Genomic DNA, 20,309 nt, shown 5'->3' with positions numbered 1-20,309 from the left:
AATGATCAGTTGCTATATTGTATGCAGTGTATTATTTGAGGTTACACATGAGTCTGTAACGTGTTACAAATATATCCTTATGTCCTTATAGCTCATAGTAACCATAGAGATGATTTTATTATTATTATTATTATTATTATAGACTTCTTTGTGGTCCCCTTGCCAATTGTTTTATTGCTGTGGCAAATCAAGTCTGTAATGTATTTTGTCTTCTGTATGTGTAATTGTTCTGTTAAGTGAAAGGGGCATTAAAATAAATCACGTCACCTTACTGTATGTGCAAATCGACATGTCCCTGCATTGCGTGCAATAACGTGTATATTTGCTCATATGCAGAGGTGTATCTTGCGGTGCTATGTGTACGCTTGGTTTGCATGCTTGCACCCGCCTTGTACTGGAAATATGTATATTTACTCTTATGTCCAGCTCAGCATAGCCCGCAGTAGCATCAACATGCCCTCATTGAACTTTGCTTACGTAAGATCGTCCCAATAAAGCCCATTTATACCTCCTCAATCATAAGTGGAGATGTGCTTGACATGTATACGAATCTGCATCTCCTGTAATTGTGTACACTCAGTTCCAGAGCATGAACAATGCGAAAACACGTAATCTATGCTTCGCACACAGGTGTACTTCACCTTCACCTCTGCATCAACTAAGAACAAGCTGTCTGGCATTGCAGGGCGTGAATGGAGGAGTCTTAGTGATGGCACACCCTACTCCCATGTCTCAATGAACGTGCACATACTCCCATATCTTAGTGACGGCACACCCTACTCCCATGTCTCAATAAATGTGCATATACTCTCATGTCTTTGTGATGGGGCACCTGACTCCCATGTCTCAATGACGTGCACATACTCCCATGTCTCAATGAACGTGCACATACCCCCATGTCTTAGTAACGGCACACCTGACTCCCATGTCTCAATAAACGTGCACATACTCCTATGTCTTAGTGATGGCACACCCTACTCCCATGTCTCAATGAATGTGCACAAACTCCCATGTCTTAGTGACGGCACACCTTACTCTCATGCCTCAATGAACGTGCACATACTTCCATGTCTTAGTGACCATGCACCTAGTCCCATGTGTCAGTGATGGCACACCACTCCCATGTCTTAGTGACCGTGCACCTACTCCCATATCTCAATGATGTGCACATACTCCCATGTCTTAGTGACTGTACACCTACTCCCATATCTCAATGACGCGCACATACTCCCATGTCTTAGTGACCGTGCGCCTACTCCCATGTCTCAATGACATGCATATACTCCCATGTCTTAGTGACCGTTCACCTACTCCCATGTCTCAATGACGTTCACATACTCCCATGTCTTAGTGACCGTGCCCCTAATCCCATGTCTCAATGACGTACACCTACTCCCATGTCTCATTGACATACACCTACTCCCATGTCTCAATGACGTGCACCTACTCCCATGTCTCAATGACGTGCACATACTCCCATGTCTTAGAGACCGTGCCCCTAATCCCATATCTCAATGACTTGCACCTACTCCCATGTCTCAATGACGTGCACCTACTCCCATGTCTCAATGACGTGCACATACTCCCATGTCTTAGTGACCGTGCGCCTACTCCCATGTCTCAATGACATGCATATACTCCCATGTCTTAGTGACCGTTCACCTACTCCCATGTCTCAATGACGTTCACATACTCCCATGTCTTAGTGACCGTGCCCCTAATCCCATGTCTCAATGACGTACACCTACTCCCATGTCTCATTGACATACACCTACTCCCATGTCTCAATGACGTGCACATACTCCCATGTCTCAATGACGTGCACATACTCCCATGTCTTAGTGACCGTGCCCCTAATCCCATATCTCAATGACTTGCACCTACTCCCATGTCTCAATGACGTGCACCTACTCCAATGTCTCAATGACATGCACATACTCCCATGTCTTAGTGACCGTGCCCCTAATCCCATGTCTCAATGCACCTACTCCCATGTCTCAATGACATGCACCTACTCCCATGTCTCAATGAACGTGCACATACTCCCATGTCTTAGTGGCTGTGCACCTACTCCCATATCTCAATTATGCGCACATACTCCCATGTCTTAATGACCGTGCACCTACTCCCATGTCTCAATGATGTACACATACTCCCATGTCTTAGTGACTATGCACCTACTCCCATGTCTCAATGACGCGCACATACTCCCATGTCTTAGTGACCATGCACCTACTCCCATGTCTCAATGATGTGCACATACTCCCATGTCTTAGTGACCGTGCCCCTAATCCCATGTCTCAATGACTTGCACCTACTCCCATGTCTCAATGCCGTGCACCTACTCCCATATCTCAATGATGTGCACATACTCCCATGTCTTAGTGACTGTGCACCTACTCCCATATCTCAATGACGCGCACATACTCCCATGTCTTAGTGACCGTGCACCTACTCCCATGTCTAAATGAAGTGCACATACTCCCATGTCTTAGTGACCGTGCACCTACTCCCATGTCTCAATGACGTGCACATACTCCCATGTCTTAGTGACCGTGCCCCTAATCCCATGTCTCAATGACTTGCACCTACTCCCATGTCTCAATGACGTGCACCTACTCCCATGTCTCAATGAACGTGCACTTACTCCCATGTCAGTGACCATGCACCTACTCCCATATCTCAATGATGTGCACATACTCCCATGTTTTAGTGATTGTGCACCTACTCCCATGTCTCAATGACGCGCACATACTCCCATGTCTTAGTGACCGTGCGCCTACTCCCATGTCTCAATGACATGCATATACTCCCATGTCTTAGTGACCGTTCACCTACTCCCATGTCTCAATGACGTTCACATACTCCCATGTCTTAGTGACCGTGCCCCTAATCCCATGTCTCAATGACGTACACCTACTCCCATGTCTCATTGACATACACCTACTCCCATGTCTCAATGACGTGCACCTACTCCCATGTCTCAATGACGTGCACATACTCCCATGTCTTAGAGACCGTGCCCCTAATCCCATATCTCAATGACTTGCACCTACTCCCATGTCTCAATGACGTGCACCTACTCCCATGTCTCAATGACGTGCACATACTCCCATGTCTTAGTGACCGTGCGCCTACTCCCATGTCTCAATGACATGCATATACTCCCATGTCTTAGTGACCGTTCACCTACTCCCATGTCTCAATGACGTTCACATACTCCCATGTCTTAGTGACCGTGCCCCTAATCCCATGTCTCAATGACGTACACCTACTCCCATGTCTCATTGACATACACCTACTCCCATGTCTCAATGACGTGCACATACTCCCATGTCTCAATGACGTGCACATACTCCCATGTCTTAGTGACCGTGCCCCTAATCCCATATCTCAATGACTTGCACCTACTCCCATGTCTCAATGACGTGCACCTACTCCAATGTCTCAATGACATGCACATACTCCCATGTCTTAGTGACCGTGCCCCTAATCCCATGTCTCAATGCACCTACTCCCATGTCTCAATGACATGCACCTACTCCCATGTCTCAATGAACGTGCACATACTCCCATGTCTTAGTGGCTGTGCACCTACTCCCATATCTCAATTATGCGCACATACTCCCATGTCTTAATGACCGTGCACCTACTCCCATGTCTCAATGATGTACACATACTCCCATGTCTTAGTGACTATGCACCTACTCCCATGTCTCAATGACGCGCACATACTCCCATGTCTTAGTGACCATGCACCTACTCCCATGTCTCAATGATGTGCACATACTCCCATGTCTTAGTGACCGTGCCCCTAATCCCATGTCTCAATGACTTGCACCTACTCCCATGTCTCAATGCCGTGCACCTACTCCCATATCTCAATGATGTGCACATACTCCCATGTCTTAGTGACTGTGCACCTACTCCCATATCTCAATGACGCGCACATACTCCCATGTCTTAGTGACCGTGCACCTACTCCCATGTCTAAATGAAGTGCACATACTCCCATGTCTTAGTGACCGTGCACCTACTCCCATGTCTCAATGACGTGCACATACTCCCATGTCTTAGTGACCGTGCCCCTAATCCCATGTCTCAATGACTTGCACCTACTCCCATGTCTCAATGACGTGCACCTACTCCCATGTCTCAATGAACGTGCACTTACTCCCATGTCAGTGACCATGCACCTACTCCCATATCTCAATGATGTGCACATACTCCCATGTTTTAGTGATTGTGCACCTACTCCCATGTCTCAATGACGTGCACATACTCCCATGTCTTAGTGGCCGTGCACCTACTCCCATGTCTAAATGAAGTGCACATACTCAAATGTCTTAGTGACCGTGCACCTACTCCCATGTCTCAATGACGTGCACATACTCCCATGTCTTAGTGACCGTGCCCATAATCCCATGTCTTAATGACGTGCACCTACTCCCATGTCTCAATGAACGTGCACATACTCCCATGTCTTAGTGACCGTGCACCTAGTCCCATGTCTCAATGACGTGCACATACTCCCATGTCTAGGTGACCATGCCCATAATCCCATGTCTTAATGACGTGCACCCACTCCCATGTCTCAATGAACGTGCACTTACTCCCATGTCTTAGTGACCGTGCACCTAGTCCCATGTCTCAATGACGTGCACATACTCCCATGTCTTAGTGACCGTGCCCAGAATCCCATGTTTTAAGGACGTGCACCTACTCCCATGTCTCAATGAACGTGCACATACACCCATGTCTTAGTGACCGTGCACCTAGTCCCATGTTTCAATGACGTGCACATACTCAAATGTCTCAATGACGTGCACATGTCTTAGTGACTATGCACCTACTCCCATGTCTCAATGACGCGCACATACTCCCATGTCTTAGTGACCGTGCACCTACTCCAATGTCTAAATGAAGTGCACATACTCCCATGTCTTAGTGACCGTGCACCTACTCCCATGTCTCAATGACGTGCACATACTCCCATGTCTTAGTGACCGTGCCCCTAATCCCATGTCTCAATGACTTGCACCTACTCCCATGTCTCAATGACGTGCACCTACTCCCATGTCTCAATGAACGTGCACTTACTCCCATGTCAGTGACCATGCACCTACTCCCATATCTCAATGATGTGCACATACTCCCATGTTTTAGTGATTGTGCACCTACTCCCATGTCTCAATGACGTGCACATACTCCCATGTCTTAGTGGCCGTGCACCTACTCCCATGTCTAAATGAAGTGCACATACTCAAATGTCTTAGTGACCGTGCACCTACTCCCATGTCTCAATGACGTGCACATACTCCCATGTCTTAGTGACCGTGCCCATAATCCCATGTCTTAATGACGTGCACCTACTCCCATGTCTCAATGAACGTGCACATACTCCCATGTCTTAGTGACCGTGCACCTAGTCCCATGTCTCAATGACGTGCACATACTCCCATGTCTAGGTGACCATGCCCATAATCCCATGTCTTAATGACGTGCACCCACTCCCATGTCTCAATGAACGTGCACTTACTCCCATGTCTTAGTGACCGTGCACCTAGTCCCATGTCTCAATGACGTGCACATACTCCCATGTCTTAGTGACCGTGCCCATAATCCCATGTTTTAAGGACGTGCACCTACTCCCATGTCTCAATGAACGTGCACATACACCCATGTCTTAGTGACCGTGCACCTAGTCCCATGTTTCAATGACGTGCACATACTCAAATGTCTCAATGACGTGCACATGTCTTAGTGACTATGCACCTACTCCCATGTCTCAATGACGCGCACATACTCCCATGTCTTAGTGACCGTGCACCTACTCCAATGTCTCAATGATGTGCACATACTCCCATGTCTTAGTGACTATGCCCCTAATCCCATGTCTCAATGACATACACCTACTCCCATGTCTCATTGACATACACCTACTCCCATGTCTCAATGACGTGCACTTACTCCCATGTCTCAATGACGTGCACATACTCCCATGTCTTAGTGACCGTGCACCTACTCCCATGTCTTAGTAACTGTGCACCTACTCCCATATCTCAATGACGCGCACATACTCCCATGTCTTAGTGGCCGTGCACCTACTCCCATGTCTAAATGAAGTGCACATACTCCCATGTCTTAGTGACCGTGCACCTACTCCCATACCTCAATGACGCGCACATACTCCCATGTCTTAGTGACCGTGCACCTAGTCCCATGTCTCAATGACGTGCACATACACCCATGTCTTCGTGACCGTGCACCTACTCCCATGTCTCAATAACTTGCACCTACTCCAATGTCTTAGTGACCTTGCACCTAATCCCATGTGTCAGTGATGGCACACCCTACTCCCATGTATTAGTGACCATGCACCTACTCCCATGTCTCAATGATGTGCACATACTCCCATGTCTTAGTGACCGTGCACCTAATCCCATGTCTCAGTGAGAACATAGTGACGGCGCACATAGTAGCTCATTCAGACCTGTTCGCTATGCTGCGCTCTCTCACAGCCGTCAGGGGGCGGATATGTAAATTCAGCTATCGCACACTAAGACATCAGGACGCCCCTGTCTTAACGTGCGATCGCCGAGTGAAGTTAGTCGCCCACTAGCCTGGTCAAAAGATGCCCACTTTCAGATGTCATATCCAGGAAGTGTATGAGAACATTGGTACCATAGGGCGACATCGAACCAGCACGCAGTGCTTGAGGTAGACCCTATCCTACCGCAAACACTGCGAGTGCTGCTGTCTTTATTTCACTTGTATAATGTGTATGCTGATGCTGCGTCTTAATTATGCATGCCCTTATAGGTTTAAAAACGCACTGACACGCCTGCGTTCACACATCCACACCCCCGTTTCCTTTATCTTTCCCCTGTCACCACCCACAAATGGTCTGTTCTGTCACTCAAACTAGCGGGCTGGCAGGATGCTGGGAGCAATCATTTCCCGATCACTGTGACTAGTTCGCGCACGCGCACTGCGTCTTTTACACATGCGCAGTTTGCAACAATTGGCCGCCTACGAGCGAACGCTGCCCAGCGAGCGGGTTTGAATCGCCCCCATAGTCCCATATCTCAGTGACAGTACACATTGGGCCTGATTCAGAGATGTACAAACAATTGATTTTTCTGCTATTGTGCATGCGTCAAAGTCACATTGCGCACTCACAGCGATTGTATTGTGATTCCATACTCACAGAGAACCCATTCTCTTAATGATTGACAGGTAGTCAGTGTATGGGGGAGTAACGGGGGGGTGATTAGAAAAACGCAGGTGTGTCTTGCCGTTTTAACGTCATTACATGGGTGTGCGTAAATTGGCCATTGCAATCACATACGCAGCATGAGTGCTCTCTGCGTGTCAGGAGAGCTGATGTGTTTGAGACAGGTCAGACATGCTGCATGGTTGGTCGATGTGCATCAATGTTACCAATATTTACGGCGGTATGCGATGTCAGACGCAGATGAGAAGGCAGCAGTGAGTGTCCCTATGCATGTCTCAGTGACAGTGCACATAGGGCCTGATTCAGTAGTACACACTAGTGCACTGCTGAAGGCAGATTCCTGATGTTTGGGAATCTGCACAGGCGCAGGACCCATTCTGCAAGTGTGCAGAATGGGTCCTGCTAACTCACTAGCAGACTGGCTGCAAACTGGCAGTGATTGACAGTCTGCTGCCTTTTGTGGGCAGGGAGGGGCGGCAATGCCCTCCGTTGCTGAAACAGGGACGTGTCGCCGCCGTTGCGAGGGAGGGAAGAAGCCAGGATCTCTGTCGGCTTACGGAGATTTCCTGGCCTCTTCCTCTAAACTGTAACTAAGATAAGTAATGCACAGGAGGCATGATCCCTCCTGCTGCATTACCACATCTGCCAGGATCGCAATTGCAAAGCTGCCTGCATGCAATTGCCCATAGTCCCATGTTTTAGTGACGGTCCACATACTTCCATGTTTAAGTGGCGGTGCACATACTCCCATGTCTCAGTGACGGTGCACATAGGCACTGATTCAGAGCCGGACGCTCTGACAGAACGCTTGCTTTGAATCAGGGCGTCTTTTTTTTTTTTATGGAGCGGCCTCCTGGCCGCTCGCATTGCTGTGGGTTGCCACCCACAGCTAATGCGAGCGGCCAGGATGATGGTTGCGATGGTCAAGACCATCGCGACCATCGGGCTTGCGACGAGACCCTTGTAGTAGGGTCTCGTGGCCGCAAGCCCCAGAGAGCTTTCGGCTCAAACAGAGCCGAAAGCTCTCCCACTGACATCACTTGTGAACGCCTCCGCCTGTGCAGCCACCCCCCCCGGCCCGCCCACCAAAGGGGGCGTGCTGTCACTCAACATCGACAGCACGCCCCCTTTGGTGCGAGACCCGGAGTGACGGATTGCCTGTCGCTATCTGGGTCTCGCATATGCGCACAACGGAGGCGGTGTACCTCATTCCATGTCTCAGTGATAGTGTACCTCATTCCATGTCTCAGTGATCGTGTACCTCATTCCATGTCTCAGTGATAGTGTACCTCATTCCTGTCTCAGTGATCGTGTTCCTCATTCCATGACTCAGTGATAGTGTACCTCATTCCATGTTTCAGTGATAGTGTACCTCTCAGTGATAGTGTACCTCATTCCATGTCTCAGTGATAGTGTACCTCATTCCTGTCTCAGTGATAGTGTACCTCATTCCATGTCTCAGTGATAGTGTACCTCATTCCTGTCTCAGTGATAGTGTACCTCATTCCTGTCTCAGTGATCGTGTACCTCATTCCATGTCTCAGTGATAGTGTACCTCATTCTGTCTCAGTGATCGTGTACCTCATTCCATGACTCAGTGATAGTGTACCTCATTCCATGTTTCAGTGATAGTGTACCTCATTCCATGTCTCAGTGATAGTGTACCTCATTCCATGTCTCAGTGATAGTATACCTCATTCCTGTCTCAGTGATAGTGTACCTCATTCCATGTCTCAGTGATAGTGTACCTCATTCCTGTCTCAGTGATAGTGTACCTCATTCCTGTCTCAGTGATAGTGTACCTCATTCCATGTCTCAGTGATAGTGTACCTCATTCCTGTCTCAGTGATCGTGTACCTCATTCCATGTCTCAGTGATAGTGTACCTCATTCCTGTCTCAGTGATAGTATACCTCATTCCATGTCTCAGTGATAGTGTACCTCATTCCTGTCTCAGTGATCGTGTACCTCATTCCATGTCTCAGTGATAGTGTACCTCATTCCATGTCTCAGTGATAGTGTACCTCATTCCATGTCTCAGTGATAGTATACCTCATTCCATGCCTCAGTGATAGTGTACCTCATTCCATGTCTCAGTGATAGTATACCTCATTCCATGCCTCAGTGATAGTGTACCTCATTCCATGTCTCAGTGATAGTGTACCTCATTCCTGTCTCAGTGATAGTGTACCTCATTCCTGTCTCAGTCATAGTGTACCTCATTCCTGTCTCAGTGATCGTGTACCTCATTCCATGTCTCAGTGATAGTGTACCTCATTCCATGTCTCAAGAAAATTTCCGGAATATCAATGTATATTTTATTTAATATATTTCTAAAGCAGTATTGTGAAATAAGATGAGCTAAAATAGCATTTACTGGTGTCATGCTGGACAGTCAGGGTTAAAAGATTACATTTATTTAGTTTTTCTTTCTGCGCATACTCAGTAGGACAATGCATGCCGTAATATAGTTTCTGGTGATATGCGCTGAACTAATACAAATGGCTCAGATGTAGTGGGTTTTTTTATCTCACAAAGCAAAGCTGCCCATTTATCTGTGTCACTATTTCCTGAGAAAGCTGCTGATAGAGGGGGTAGTGACTGATAGCAAATGAAGGTTACAAAAACTGATTTCAGATGTTGGTCAGACCTTTTCTATAAATTTATGTGGTCATATTTTGTTGGCTTTCTGCACATGACAAGATTTGCCTAACACCACAGCTATTACAGTTGTCCACATAGATTGTAAGATTTCTAGACTTATACAATGAAGTTAGTAAATTTATTTTACTATAAAACATTCCTTAATATAATTTTTTGTGTGCAGGAATTTGTTATTTTCTTAAGCTGATTCTTTTTATATGAGCTAAAGTTACTGAAGAGCATTGTGGAAGATACTTCTTGAACTGCTGCGAACAGGACCCCGAATCAGTCTGCCAGTTATGCTCCCTGTACACTACACTGTGCTCAGGGCTTTTCTCCACTAGTCTATCTGGGCTAATGTGGCCTGGTCCAGTGGTGCACGCAGGGGGGGTTTCTGAGTTCCTAGAAACTCCTCTTACGGGACCCAAAACACTTTTTAGAAGAATGGTCGGGCTGGTCGGTGCCTTGTGCTCTTTATACCTATGACAGGCACCCGGGAGACATGCTGAGGACGCTCCCCAGCAGTGCCGCAACAGGGATTTATGTCACCCTATGCCAGCCATGCCCCCTAAACGCTGCCATCTCCGGTAAGCAGCATCACAAGTTGCAGGGAACCTGTCTGGAGCATCCCATGGACGATCTGGGCAGCTCAGCAGTAGGGCTAGTGGCTGCAGGGTGCTGTTCCAGGAACCCTGCAAGCTACATGCATGTACCGTGGGACAGTGGGCCGTACGCTCTGTGTGGCAGCACCACTCGCACACCCCTAGTTACGACCCTGCTCCCCAGCCACTCCAATTGTTGTACAGATACCATCAGAGTAGCAGTGCAGCATCTTCTGCCTGTGTCCTGGCTGCCTGTCAGTAATGTGCAGAGCATCGGTGGCCCGTATGACTTAGGCTAAATAATGCCGATTGGTCCATCCACCAAACAATGCTGATTGGTGGATAACTCTGTCCATCCACCAATCACAGCGTTGAGATATCTCCACACACTGATTGGTGTATGGCTGGAGCTATCCACTAATCAGGGTACATATAGCGCTTAAGAGAGAGATGGCGAGGGACTCATTAAAGACAGGCAGCCAGAGGAAGGTTAGTAATTTATTTGAGCGGGTCCCCCATTGATCTGAGATCTGATTTACAAAAGTGGGCGATGAAAGGTAAATGATTAGGGGACATCAAGTCTGGTCCTGGAATTTAATTTTTATTGGGGGTGGGGTTGATATCTGTCCATCACTTTCAGTTAGAGGAGGCGAGTTGCAGACTTATGTGGTTTCTAGTGAAGGATGGCGGTTGTTAGATTCGGCTTACAAAGTCTGATGAGGGCGAAGGGAGTCAGATTTGAGGTCTGTTTTAATATATGTATTTCTCTGTAATGCACAGAATACAAGAAGGTGGCAGAGGGGGAGCAGCCCAGCCGCAGCAACTCCTCTCATGCCTTGAAACATTGTGGAATTGTATTTTATTAAAGAACATATAGAAATCCTACGTTTGCCCCTGTGGTCACATGCAGATTAATATGTCTGTGACCAGTGAATAGCGAGCATTACTGGCAGCCTGCTTGTGGGACCGGTTTGCAGCAGACTAGATCCAGTAGTGTTACATATTTGTGGTTAGTGAAACTCCTGACATTCGGACATCAGTCTCTGGAATGAAAATCTGCAAAAGAGCAAGGATCAGTGTATGACGTGACAAGAGATGGTAGAACATGCAGTGCAAGAGTTCTTCTCAGCCTCCCATGATTGTCCTGCCCTATTGGTTGCTGTGGGAAGGTGCTGCTGAATCACATTGTTATCCGTATTGTTCACTAACATTATACAGATATATATATATATAAATCAATGTCAAAATACAATACTTTCTATACTTCATTATATATATTATTTTAATTATATGCAAATTCTGATATCTGTTACATTTGCATAACTGTATATTGATGTTTAGACTTATTTAGTTATTTTAATCAGCATATGATGATATGTGCTGTTTACACAAAACAATTCGTATCTGCTGCACATATAACTAACTGGTGTGGTCCTTACTGGAATCCGGTGTGTAGATAGCTTGCCTAGGCGCCTATGGTTTCTAGTTTGCTATCTGGTACGGGAGACTGTTTTACTGTTTCTGTTCCTTTTGGAATTATATAATATCATATAATATAATATATAGAATGTTGACTATATATGTGCGCATATGTTTTTTTGCTCTGCTAGCTTAATTAAATATTACATTCTGTATATTGCTACTTGTCCATAGCATGGAGCCTGTTTAAAACCTATGTAAATTTCATTTTATGGTTCTCTAGTTTCTCTTTTTTGAAGCTAATTATGTATTTGTCTAATAAAATATTTGCTTAAAATTCATCCATATCTCAGTTGCTATATTTGTGAAAAAGCATTTCAGGGAGATTGTGAAAGTACTGTAACACGTATGAGCGCGGCAGTAAAGTGGACGTGTACTGCTACATCTGGGAGACGTGTCATAAAATGTACTTACATACACATGTAAATGAGTCCCAAAGCAGTTAGTAAGATCTACTTGTTGCTGAAAACACCCTGATACTTATCAGAAAATACATGTAGCTATAGGGATCATTGCATACTAGCCTACGTTTGAAAAAGCATTTCAGGGAGATTGTGAAAGCAGCACCTATGAGCGTGATGGTAAAGTGGGCGTGTACTGCTACATCTGAGGGGCGTGTCATAAAATTGATTTACAGTACATCCAAATGTAACCGAGCCTAAAAGCAGTCAGTAAGATCTACTTGTTGATGAAAACACACTGATACTTTTCAGAAAATGCATGTAACCTTAGGGATCATTGTGCCTTATAACCAATGCAGGGAAATTATACTAATGATTCCATTTGAATGTATATATATCTCAGTTTTTTATTAATATAATAGCTTCATAATGAGGGTAAGATGCAATCAGGGAGATTGCTAGCCTCTTCAGGGAGACAGGGAGATTGCTACTATATCAGGGAGCCTCCCTGACAATGATGGAGAGTTGGCAAGTATGGATCATTGTGCCTTATAGCCAATGTAGTGACATGATACTAATGATCCCGTTTGAATGTATATATCTCTGTGTATATATATATATATATATATATATATATATATATATAGGGTTGGACTGGCCCACAGGGGTACAGAGGAAATCCCTGGTGGGCCACATTGCTTGAGGGACCACCTCCTTACTGTGGTTATCAGGTTCCAGACCTCAAATCATACTTTGTTAATCTATTAGACAGTCAGTTACCTGGTGTAGCAGGACTACTGATCAACATGGGTGCTTGGTTCCCTTCTATACAATTACAAACTACATCACAATTTGCCTGTTGTTTAGCCAAGAGTCTGTGATAGCTGGCCACACACCCTCTATTGGCTGACCACACCTCTTAAGCATGGGCCCCAACCACTGCAGTCCCCCGGTGGGCCCTTCATGCTCCAGTCCAACACTGTGTATATAATATATAAAACAGCTACATGATGGGGGGTAAGGTGCAATCAGGGAGATTGCCAGACTCTTCAGGGAGATTGCTACTATTTTGGGGAGTTGAGTTGGCAAGTATGACTCTATAACATCTGAAGAGAAATATCCTGTTTATTTTCCTATTTGTGTCTCTCATCCCCCTGTCCTAGCGCCGAGGGCTGTATACTGTTATTTTTCTACTACAGTATACATAGTGTTTATGATGAATATTTTGTTCTATCCTATGTCTATCTATATTTTGCCAGTATTTCCCTTTAAGTGTGTTTCCTGCATGCAAAGTCTGTTATTTCCAGTATATATTTCTAGAGAATCACATCAAGGACATCATGCCTTCTGAGACATGCCCAGATTTTCAGCTCACCAAATTGCATCTTTGCAGGCCTTGGAAAGCACACTAAGAAGTTAGCTATTGAAACGATTTCATGTGGAAGGATTGCTAAGTAAATTCTCTAAATGTCCATTCATCTCACTAAGATAGCGAATTAGCCAAGCATACAATGTGGAAATCTGCACAGCTTTCTGTACACAGACAGTTTTTTTTCTCCTATAGTTGCCAAATGTAAAGCCTGACCCTGCACGGTATTAGAGCGCACATGAGTTAGCAACGAAAGAGAGGGATCTACTTGTCTACAATTATCTATTTCCACATGGTGGATTGTGAAGATCTCCGAAAATAAAAATATACCTTAAAGCAAAATTATATCAATATGTAGGTTTTTTTACAGCCATTTACAATTCTAAAATATAAATGTAAAGCTATATTTTGACAAACCATAAAACATCTGAAATGTAATATACATGTAATAGTGCATAAATTATTGAAATTATAATTAATTTTGTGGACACAAATGGTATCTATGGGGGCATTTCAAGTCAGCGAGAGTTGAATAGCGCTGGGAAGTTGGTCCTGGAGCTTTTCAATTCAGCGCGCTGTTTAGTCCGGCACTTACAAGTTAAGTTGGAGAATGCCGGTTCTCACGACTTAGCCTGGGTGTTTAGTAGCGAGAACCGACATTCTCCGACTAAAGTGCCGGCCACGAGGCTGTTAGCGCTGAACTAAGCTGGAAAACAGCCTCGCGACCGGCACTTTAGTTGCATACTCTTGAGGGTACGAAGAGAAATCCGAGAAGAAATCATTTACTCACCCTAACATCGTGGTCAATTGAATAGCTCCGGGAACTCCCCCCTGGCGCTATTCAACTCCCATTAAATTGAGTCGCCCCCTATGATAGCTTAGATTCATTTGGTAGTGTTTGACTGGAAATAGAGTGCAATTAAAGCAAAAACATTTTTTTACCCAACTGACCTTGTAATGGCAAGATATGCTTGGTGCCATCAGGCAATGATCTGGAATGAATGGCATTTTTTTGGTGTATGTGCGATCGGTTCCTGTGTGGACCTATTAGCCAGAGAACTAGTCTAAAAATTGTGCTAGACAACCACATCAGCAAGATTGTGTAGCCAGTTTAAGGAATACGTCAAGTAATAACATTTGGTAGGTCTGCTACAGTACATCCTACTGTAAATTGTCAAATTCTTGATTCCGCTATATTATCCTATATCATCTTGTGTAAGGGATATAATTATATGACATTGAAGACTGGGTATTCGAGAATAATCATAGTTGTGAGTAGTATTTCAGCTGCCCCAACTATTAAGGTTCATTTGTAATGCAAAACAAAACTCAAATATTTCAAAGCTCATAATGAACAAATTATTTTGCTAAAATGTACAGTACTTAACACATGTAACATAACTATGACTGAGTGCACCAACAAGTCATTTGCTTTCTAGTATTGTGATCTAATAACTTGTTAGATGTTGATGCATTTTATATATACATTGGAAGCGTGTATACATTTAATTTAGTCATGTAGTAACATATAACAATGGCCTGATGTAGGCAGAGAGGAGAAGGAAACTGTAGCATATAACATGTCTGCACATCTTGTGGGCATGGGTGATCAAACTGTAGACAAGATATAGGCTTCACACTGACATTAACAAGATAAACACAATGACACTAACAACATTAATTTTACTAGTACATTTAATACCGCAAAACTGCATACTGTACATACTGTAAACTACTGTATTTTTATCTAGATTATATATCATTCTTGTTAGTACAATAGTTCATGTTTCAGAGGGGGAGATGTACTAAGCTTTGGAAAGTGATAAAGTACCAACCAATCAGCTTCTAACTGTCATTTTTCAAACTGTACAGTGATAGTTAGGAGCTGATTGGTAGGTACTTTATCATTCTCCACTTTATTACTCTCCAAGGATTAGTACATCTTCCCCCTAGTCCTCTTTACTAAGGATGCTTGTTGGTTCTCTGTGGCAGTGCTTACAGTTTACAGATCACTTTTCCTACTTCATAAAGAATGTGCTGATTGTTATCAGTATCACTTTAACCTCATGAAAAATGTCGCCATCTCTACGCTTCGTAAATAACTCATTAGGTCGTGTGCATTTCCGTATACAGCATTATCACTGCTGCTTATGTTTTGCTTGATACCATACACTCTACCCTTATTCCTTTATCCTGTGTCTGAAGCCTGTACTGTCAGTGAGAACCTTTGCTAATGTTTAACTAAATATAAAAAATGGCAGCACTCAAGTCTTCTAGATATTATGATACAATATATATCAAGGACACCTTGATCAGAGCATTCATAATGGAGACCTAATTGGTACTGAAACATTCCATAAATCATCATTGCATCTAAAAGACAGTGATTCTGCCTGTCTTGTAGTTTATTATAACCTTGTAAATTAGTGTATACTTGTAATAAACATCACTCATCACTCAGTAGAAAGCCGTGTGACCTTATATCTACCATCTCCTTTTCTCATTACAGGACAAATGACCAACTCGTGGCATTTCTTTCAAGATATCGAGATATGAACTTTTTGAAGTCACATGGGAGAGACAATGCAAGGTATTTAAAAAAGTTATCAAACAGTATTCCTATTTTGTGTTTTATACATTACTATAAAAACATGTGCATTTATGACAAGGAAATACTTAAAGTAAAGCCCAGTGGCGCACACAGGGGGGGATTTCTGAGTAAACCTGATGGATTGAAAAAAAAATTTTCTTAGACAGAGACAGCTTTGTCTCTATGTCTGCACCAGCCATGGGTCCAAAGCCTGTGACATGAGCCCCAACCCCTTATGGCGTAATGCCGCAATTTGGGGCAGAGCCTAATGATGGGAAGTGCTCAGCCCTGACCCCAGCATAGAACTCCTGATACATCTTCCCACTGGGCAAAGTGAGTGTGCTATACTGGTCACCAGCCGACTGCACATTCAGGGACAAGTAATAGAAATCCGGATGGATTGCAGTTGTTCTCGGCTGTCAGAGGACACCATAACTGGAAAGGGAATGTTGTATAACATTATAAATGTGTGTGATTGGTGAAAACTGTTGTGAATTAGAAGAACTGTGTAGTTGTTAATTGAAGCTTCAAACTGTGCAGGCAAATAAATATATAAATAAATCTTCCAATCATCCTCCGCTCAATATGCTGGTGACTACTGTCTACGCGTGCGCGTGACATCATCAGCAGTTAATTCTCTCTAGTCAGTACGATTGAGTAGTTGAACACATGGCTGTCTTTTACCTTTTACATTGCCCCCCTCCCCCCCCTCATTTTGTGGCATTTTATAGTTTTTCCAAACTCTAGATTTTTTCTTAACAATCGTGCATGCTATAGTTAATGAGAAATGTATTCTATACCAACTTGTCTTTAAAAAAAATAAAGAGTACAAAAAGATAGACTTGTAGCTCTCTAATTAATATTTTAGAGCGAACAGATAAAAGCAGAACATAAAGGTGAAAACGTTCCTTCATCTCAGCAGGATCAGCGCTATCTCTCCGAGACATGGGATGCATTAACAGAAATTGCATACATGGGTTAGCTGTGCTAGACTATTTGTTCTATAAGTTTTTCTCCTTTCAGCCTCCCAGGTCATTAAAACCTTAGTGAAATCCCACTAGTTTTCCACAGCTATAAGGTGGAACTCTTCTTAGCTTAATGGGAGTTGAGATAGCGGGAAAGATTATAGTCAGGCTATGTGATATTTCAAAGCAGGTGTCATTTTTATGCTCTTAGAAGAGGATTGACAACTCGGAAAATGTAAAAAAGTTAAATTTTACATGTTAATTCTAATAATTTGCCAGCATTGCAATATCGTACAGGTCCCCAGTGGCCTGCATACGGGTAGGATTTAATGAGAAAAATAACCATAAAACAAGATGCAACCAATATAAACCAGCTGGGTACCTACAGTAAATCAGATAGTTTCATATACAGCTATTGTACTACCAGGAATAAACAAATACGTTAGGGCACATAACTTTGGGTTATATATGTAAGACCTAATTTCTAAAATGTGTTCTGCATAAACTGTAATGATAAATTATTTAGGATTTGCTTGTTTTTTAGTGCAATTCTCTGCAGCTTAAAAGATTGAACATCAATGGACAGCCGATTTGCTAGGTCAGCAGCGTGTGGGACATACAAATGCTTCTGTAATGAGGACATTTTTACAGAATGCAAACAAAGTAATCAGACAGAAAGGATCCTCTTTGTGTTCTCAAGAACGCTGTTGTATAAACTTAAGAGAGGGAGCACAGGAGGACCTTAAGCATATTAGCCTTGCAATCAATCGGGTTTAGATACGGTATGCAAAGTCAGATGATTCAGAATAGGACAAGTGACATTAAAGGCATGTTTCATTCTGATCTGAGATGAAGCTGTAGCAACCATTATATAATCAATTACAACATGGGGAAAGATGCAAAGAATATAATTTATGAGGATGAAAATTACATTAACAGCGTTAAAGTAGTTTAGTGGTAAGAAAGACTTCAGTAGAGATCCTGGAAAAGCAGTTTGTGTAATTGTGTTTATGGTCAGTAATGAATGTGCAGAATTATGACAGTGTTTGTTTCTGAGAATAAAAGTATAGGCAAAAAAAACAGAAAACCATACATAGTTATAGGTGTTCAATAGATCTACAGTACAAGGATCTATAGTTTAGCGGTCTAACAATTTCTCTATCCCAAATAGCAAATACCTATAGCTATTTGGGATAGTGAAATGAGAGTCCTGGCTTAGGGGCTGATTCAGAGATGGATGCTGCATGACCTTCGGACATCTGGGTAACCCCCACATTAACAAAAAAAAGCAGGTGCACACTCTAAATACTAAGAACAATAATAGTCAAAATAATCCTGATAAACTCTACACTTAACATGGAGTATAAGTGAGGTTCTTAGTACATGTTTGGCCAAAAATGTTTGCCCATCCACAACATCAAAGTGACCCCCATAAGATGGATTCCAAAGATCCTCAATATACATTACAGTATGTCAATTTTCTCCAGGACTTACATATAATAGTGCCCATTCTAATATGTATATAATATTTTTGGCCAAACATGTACTAAGAACCTTCCTTATACTCCCATGTTAATTGTAGAGTTTATCAGAATTATTGGGACTATTATTGTTCTTACTGCTTAGAGTGTGCATCTGCATTTTTTGTACTACAAGTCTCAGCACCTCTTACCATGTTTTAAATTTAGGTGTGCAGTCCAGGCCTCCTCCCCCTTAACTCTCAAGTTACACAGGATGTCCAGTCATGCTGCAAGAGCCAGTGAAGCTGTGTGCAACTGGCTTTGGCGCACCCAGAAAACAAGGCTTTCACTCCCACAAATGCCAGCAGCAAGTCAGTCATGCTGCAGCCTTTGGGACACTGCAAGGAACATAGCAGACCCAAATCTGCACATAGCTCCTGCACATGTGCAGATCTTTTTTATTTTTCCAAAATAATCTTTTTATTAAAGATTTTATAAAACAATACAAAGACTGCAGTAGCATATCCTAGTAAGGATGCTCGCATGGCCGGGCCGGAAAGTGGGCGTAGAAGTGTCTGACTCGGAATCAGGCACATATGCTATAGTTTATCCTAGTAAGGACGCTCGCATGGCCGGGCCGGAAAGTGGGCGTAGAAGTGTCTGACTCGGAATCAGGCACATATGCTATAGTTTATCCTAGTAAGGACGCTCGCATGGGCGGGCGGGAAAGTGGGCGTAGATGCGTCTGACTCAGAATCAGGAACATATCCTATAGCATATCCTAGTAAGGACGCTAGCATGGCCAGGCCTGAAAGTGGGCCTAGATGCATTTGACTAGGAATCAGGGGCTCGATTCAGACCCGCTCGCTAGATGCATACGCTCGTTCCCAGTGTATGCAAATTCGGCTAAGTGACGGCACGGCAGGCGATCGCACGGCAAGCCATAAGCACGCCCACTATGTCTTGACGTGCAATCACTTTGTGTATGCAGACGCCCATCAGCCTGTCTTAAGACGCCCACTTGTGCCTTTAGACGCCCACTTGCGTATGCAACCATCGGTACATAGGGTAACATCGGAAGAGACCACAGCACTTGAGGTTGACTATACCCTACCGCAAACACTGCGAGCACTTCAGTGTAAAATTCAACCAGATGACGTGTACTATGACGCTGTCTCTTAATTATGCACGCCTCTGAAATGGTGTTAAGACGCTCAGGCACGCCTGCGTTCGCACCTCCACTCCCCTATTTTAATGGCCTGCCCCCGTTATCACCCACAAACAGCTTGTCCTGTGACTCATTCAGCTGGGCTGTCTATGCTCGGCGAGCGTATGCTTCCCGATCGCTCGGACTAGTTCGCGCACTGCGATGCATATGCAGAATACGAACCATCGGCAGCTAAGAGCGAACGCTTCCTAGTGACCAGGTCTGAATCAGGTCCCAGGCACATAGGCAATAGCTTATCCTCGTTAGTAGGCTGCCGCAGCCGGGCGGGAACGTGGGCGTAGATGCGTCTGACTCAGAATCAAGCTTATATGCAATAGCTTATCCTAGCAAGGACAA

General features: G+C 44.0%; 1 protein-coding gene across 1 annotated transcript in view; it reads left to right on the top strand.

Moving 5' to 3' along the window:
* XYLT1 (xylosyltransferase 1) overlaps positions 1-20,309 on the top strand; it is a 346,586-nt gene that overhangs the window by 239,215 nt on the left and 87,062 nt on the right. Inside the window, exon 5 of the mRNA XM_088476228.1 lies at positions 16,240-16,320. Within this exon, the coding sequence (XP_088332354.1) occupies positions 16,240-16,320 (81 nt within the window). The remainder of the gene's footprint in view (positions 1-16,239; positions 16,321-20,309) is intronic.

The sequence above is a fragment of the Taudactylus pleione genome, unplaced genomic scaffold (genome assembly GCF_031769625.1).
Source record: "Taudactylus pleione unplaced genomic scaffold, aTauple2 ptg000184l, whole genome shotgun sequence".
NCBI lineage: Eukaryota > Metazoa > Chordata > Amphibia > Anura > Myobatrachidae > Taudactylus > Taudactylus pleione.
Note: the sequence above shows the minus strand (reverse complement) of the source record. Positions and strands in the feature narration are given on the sequence as shown.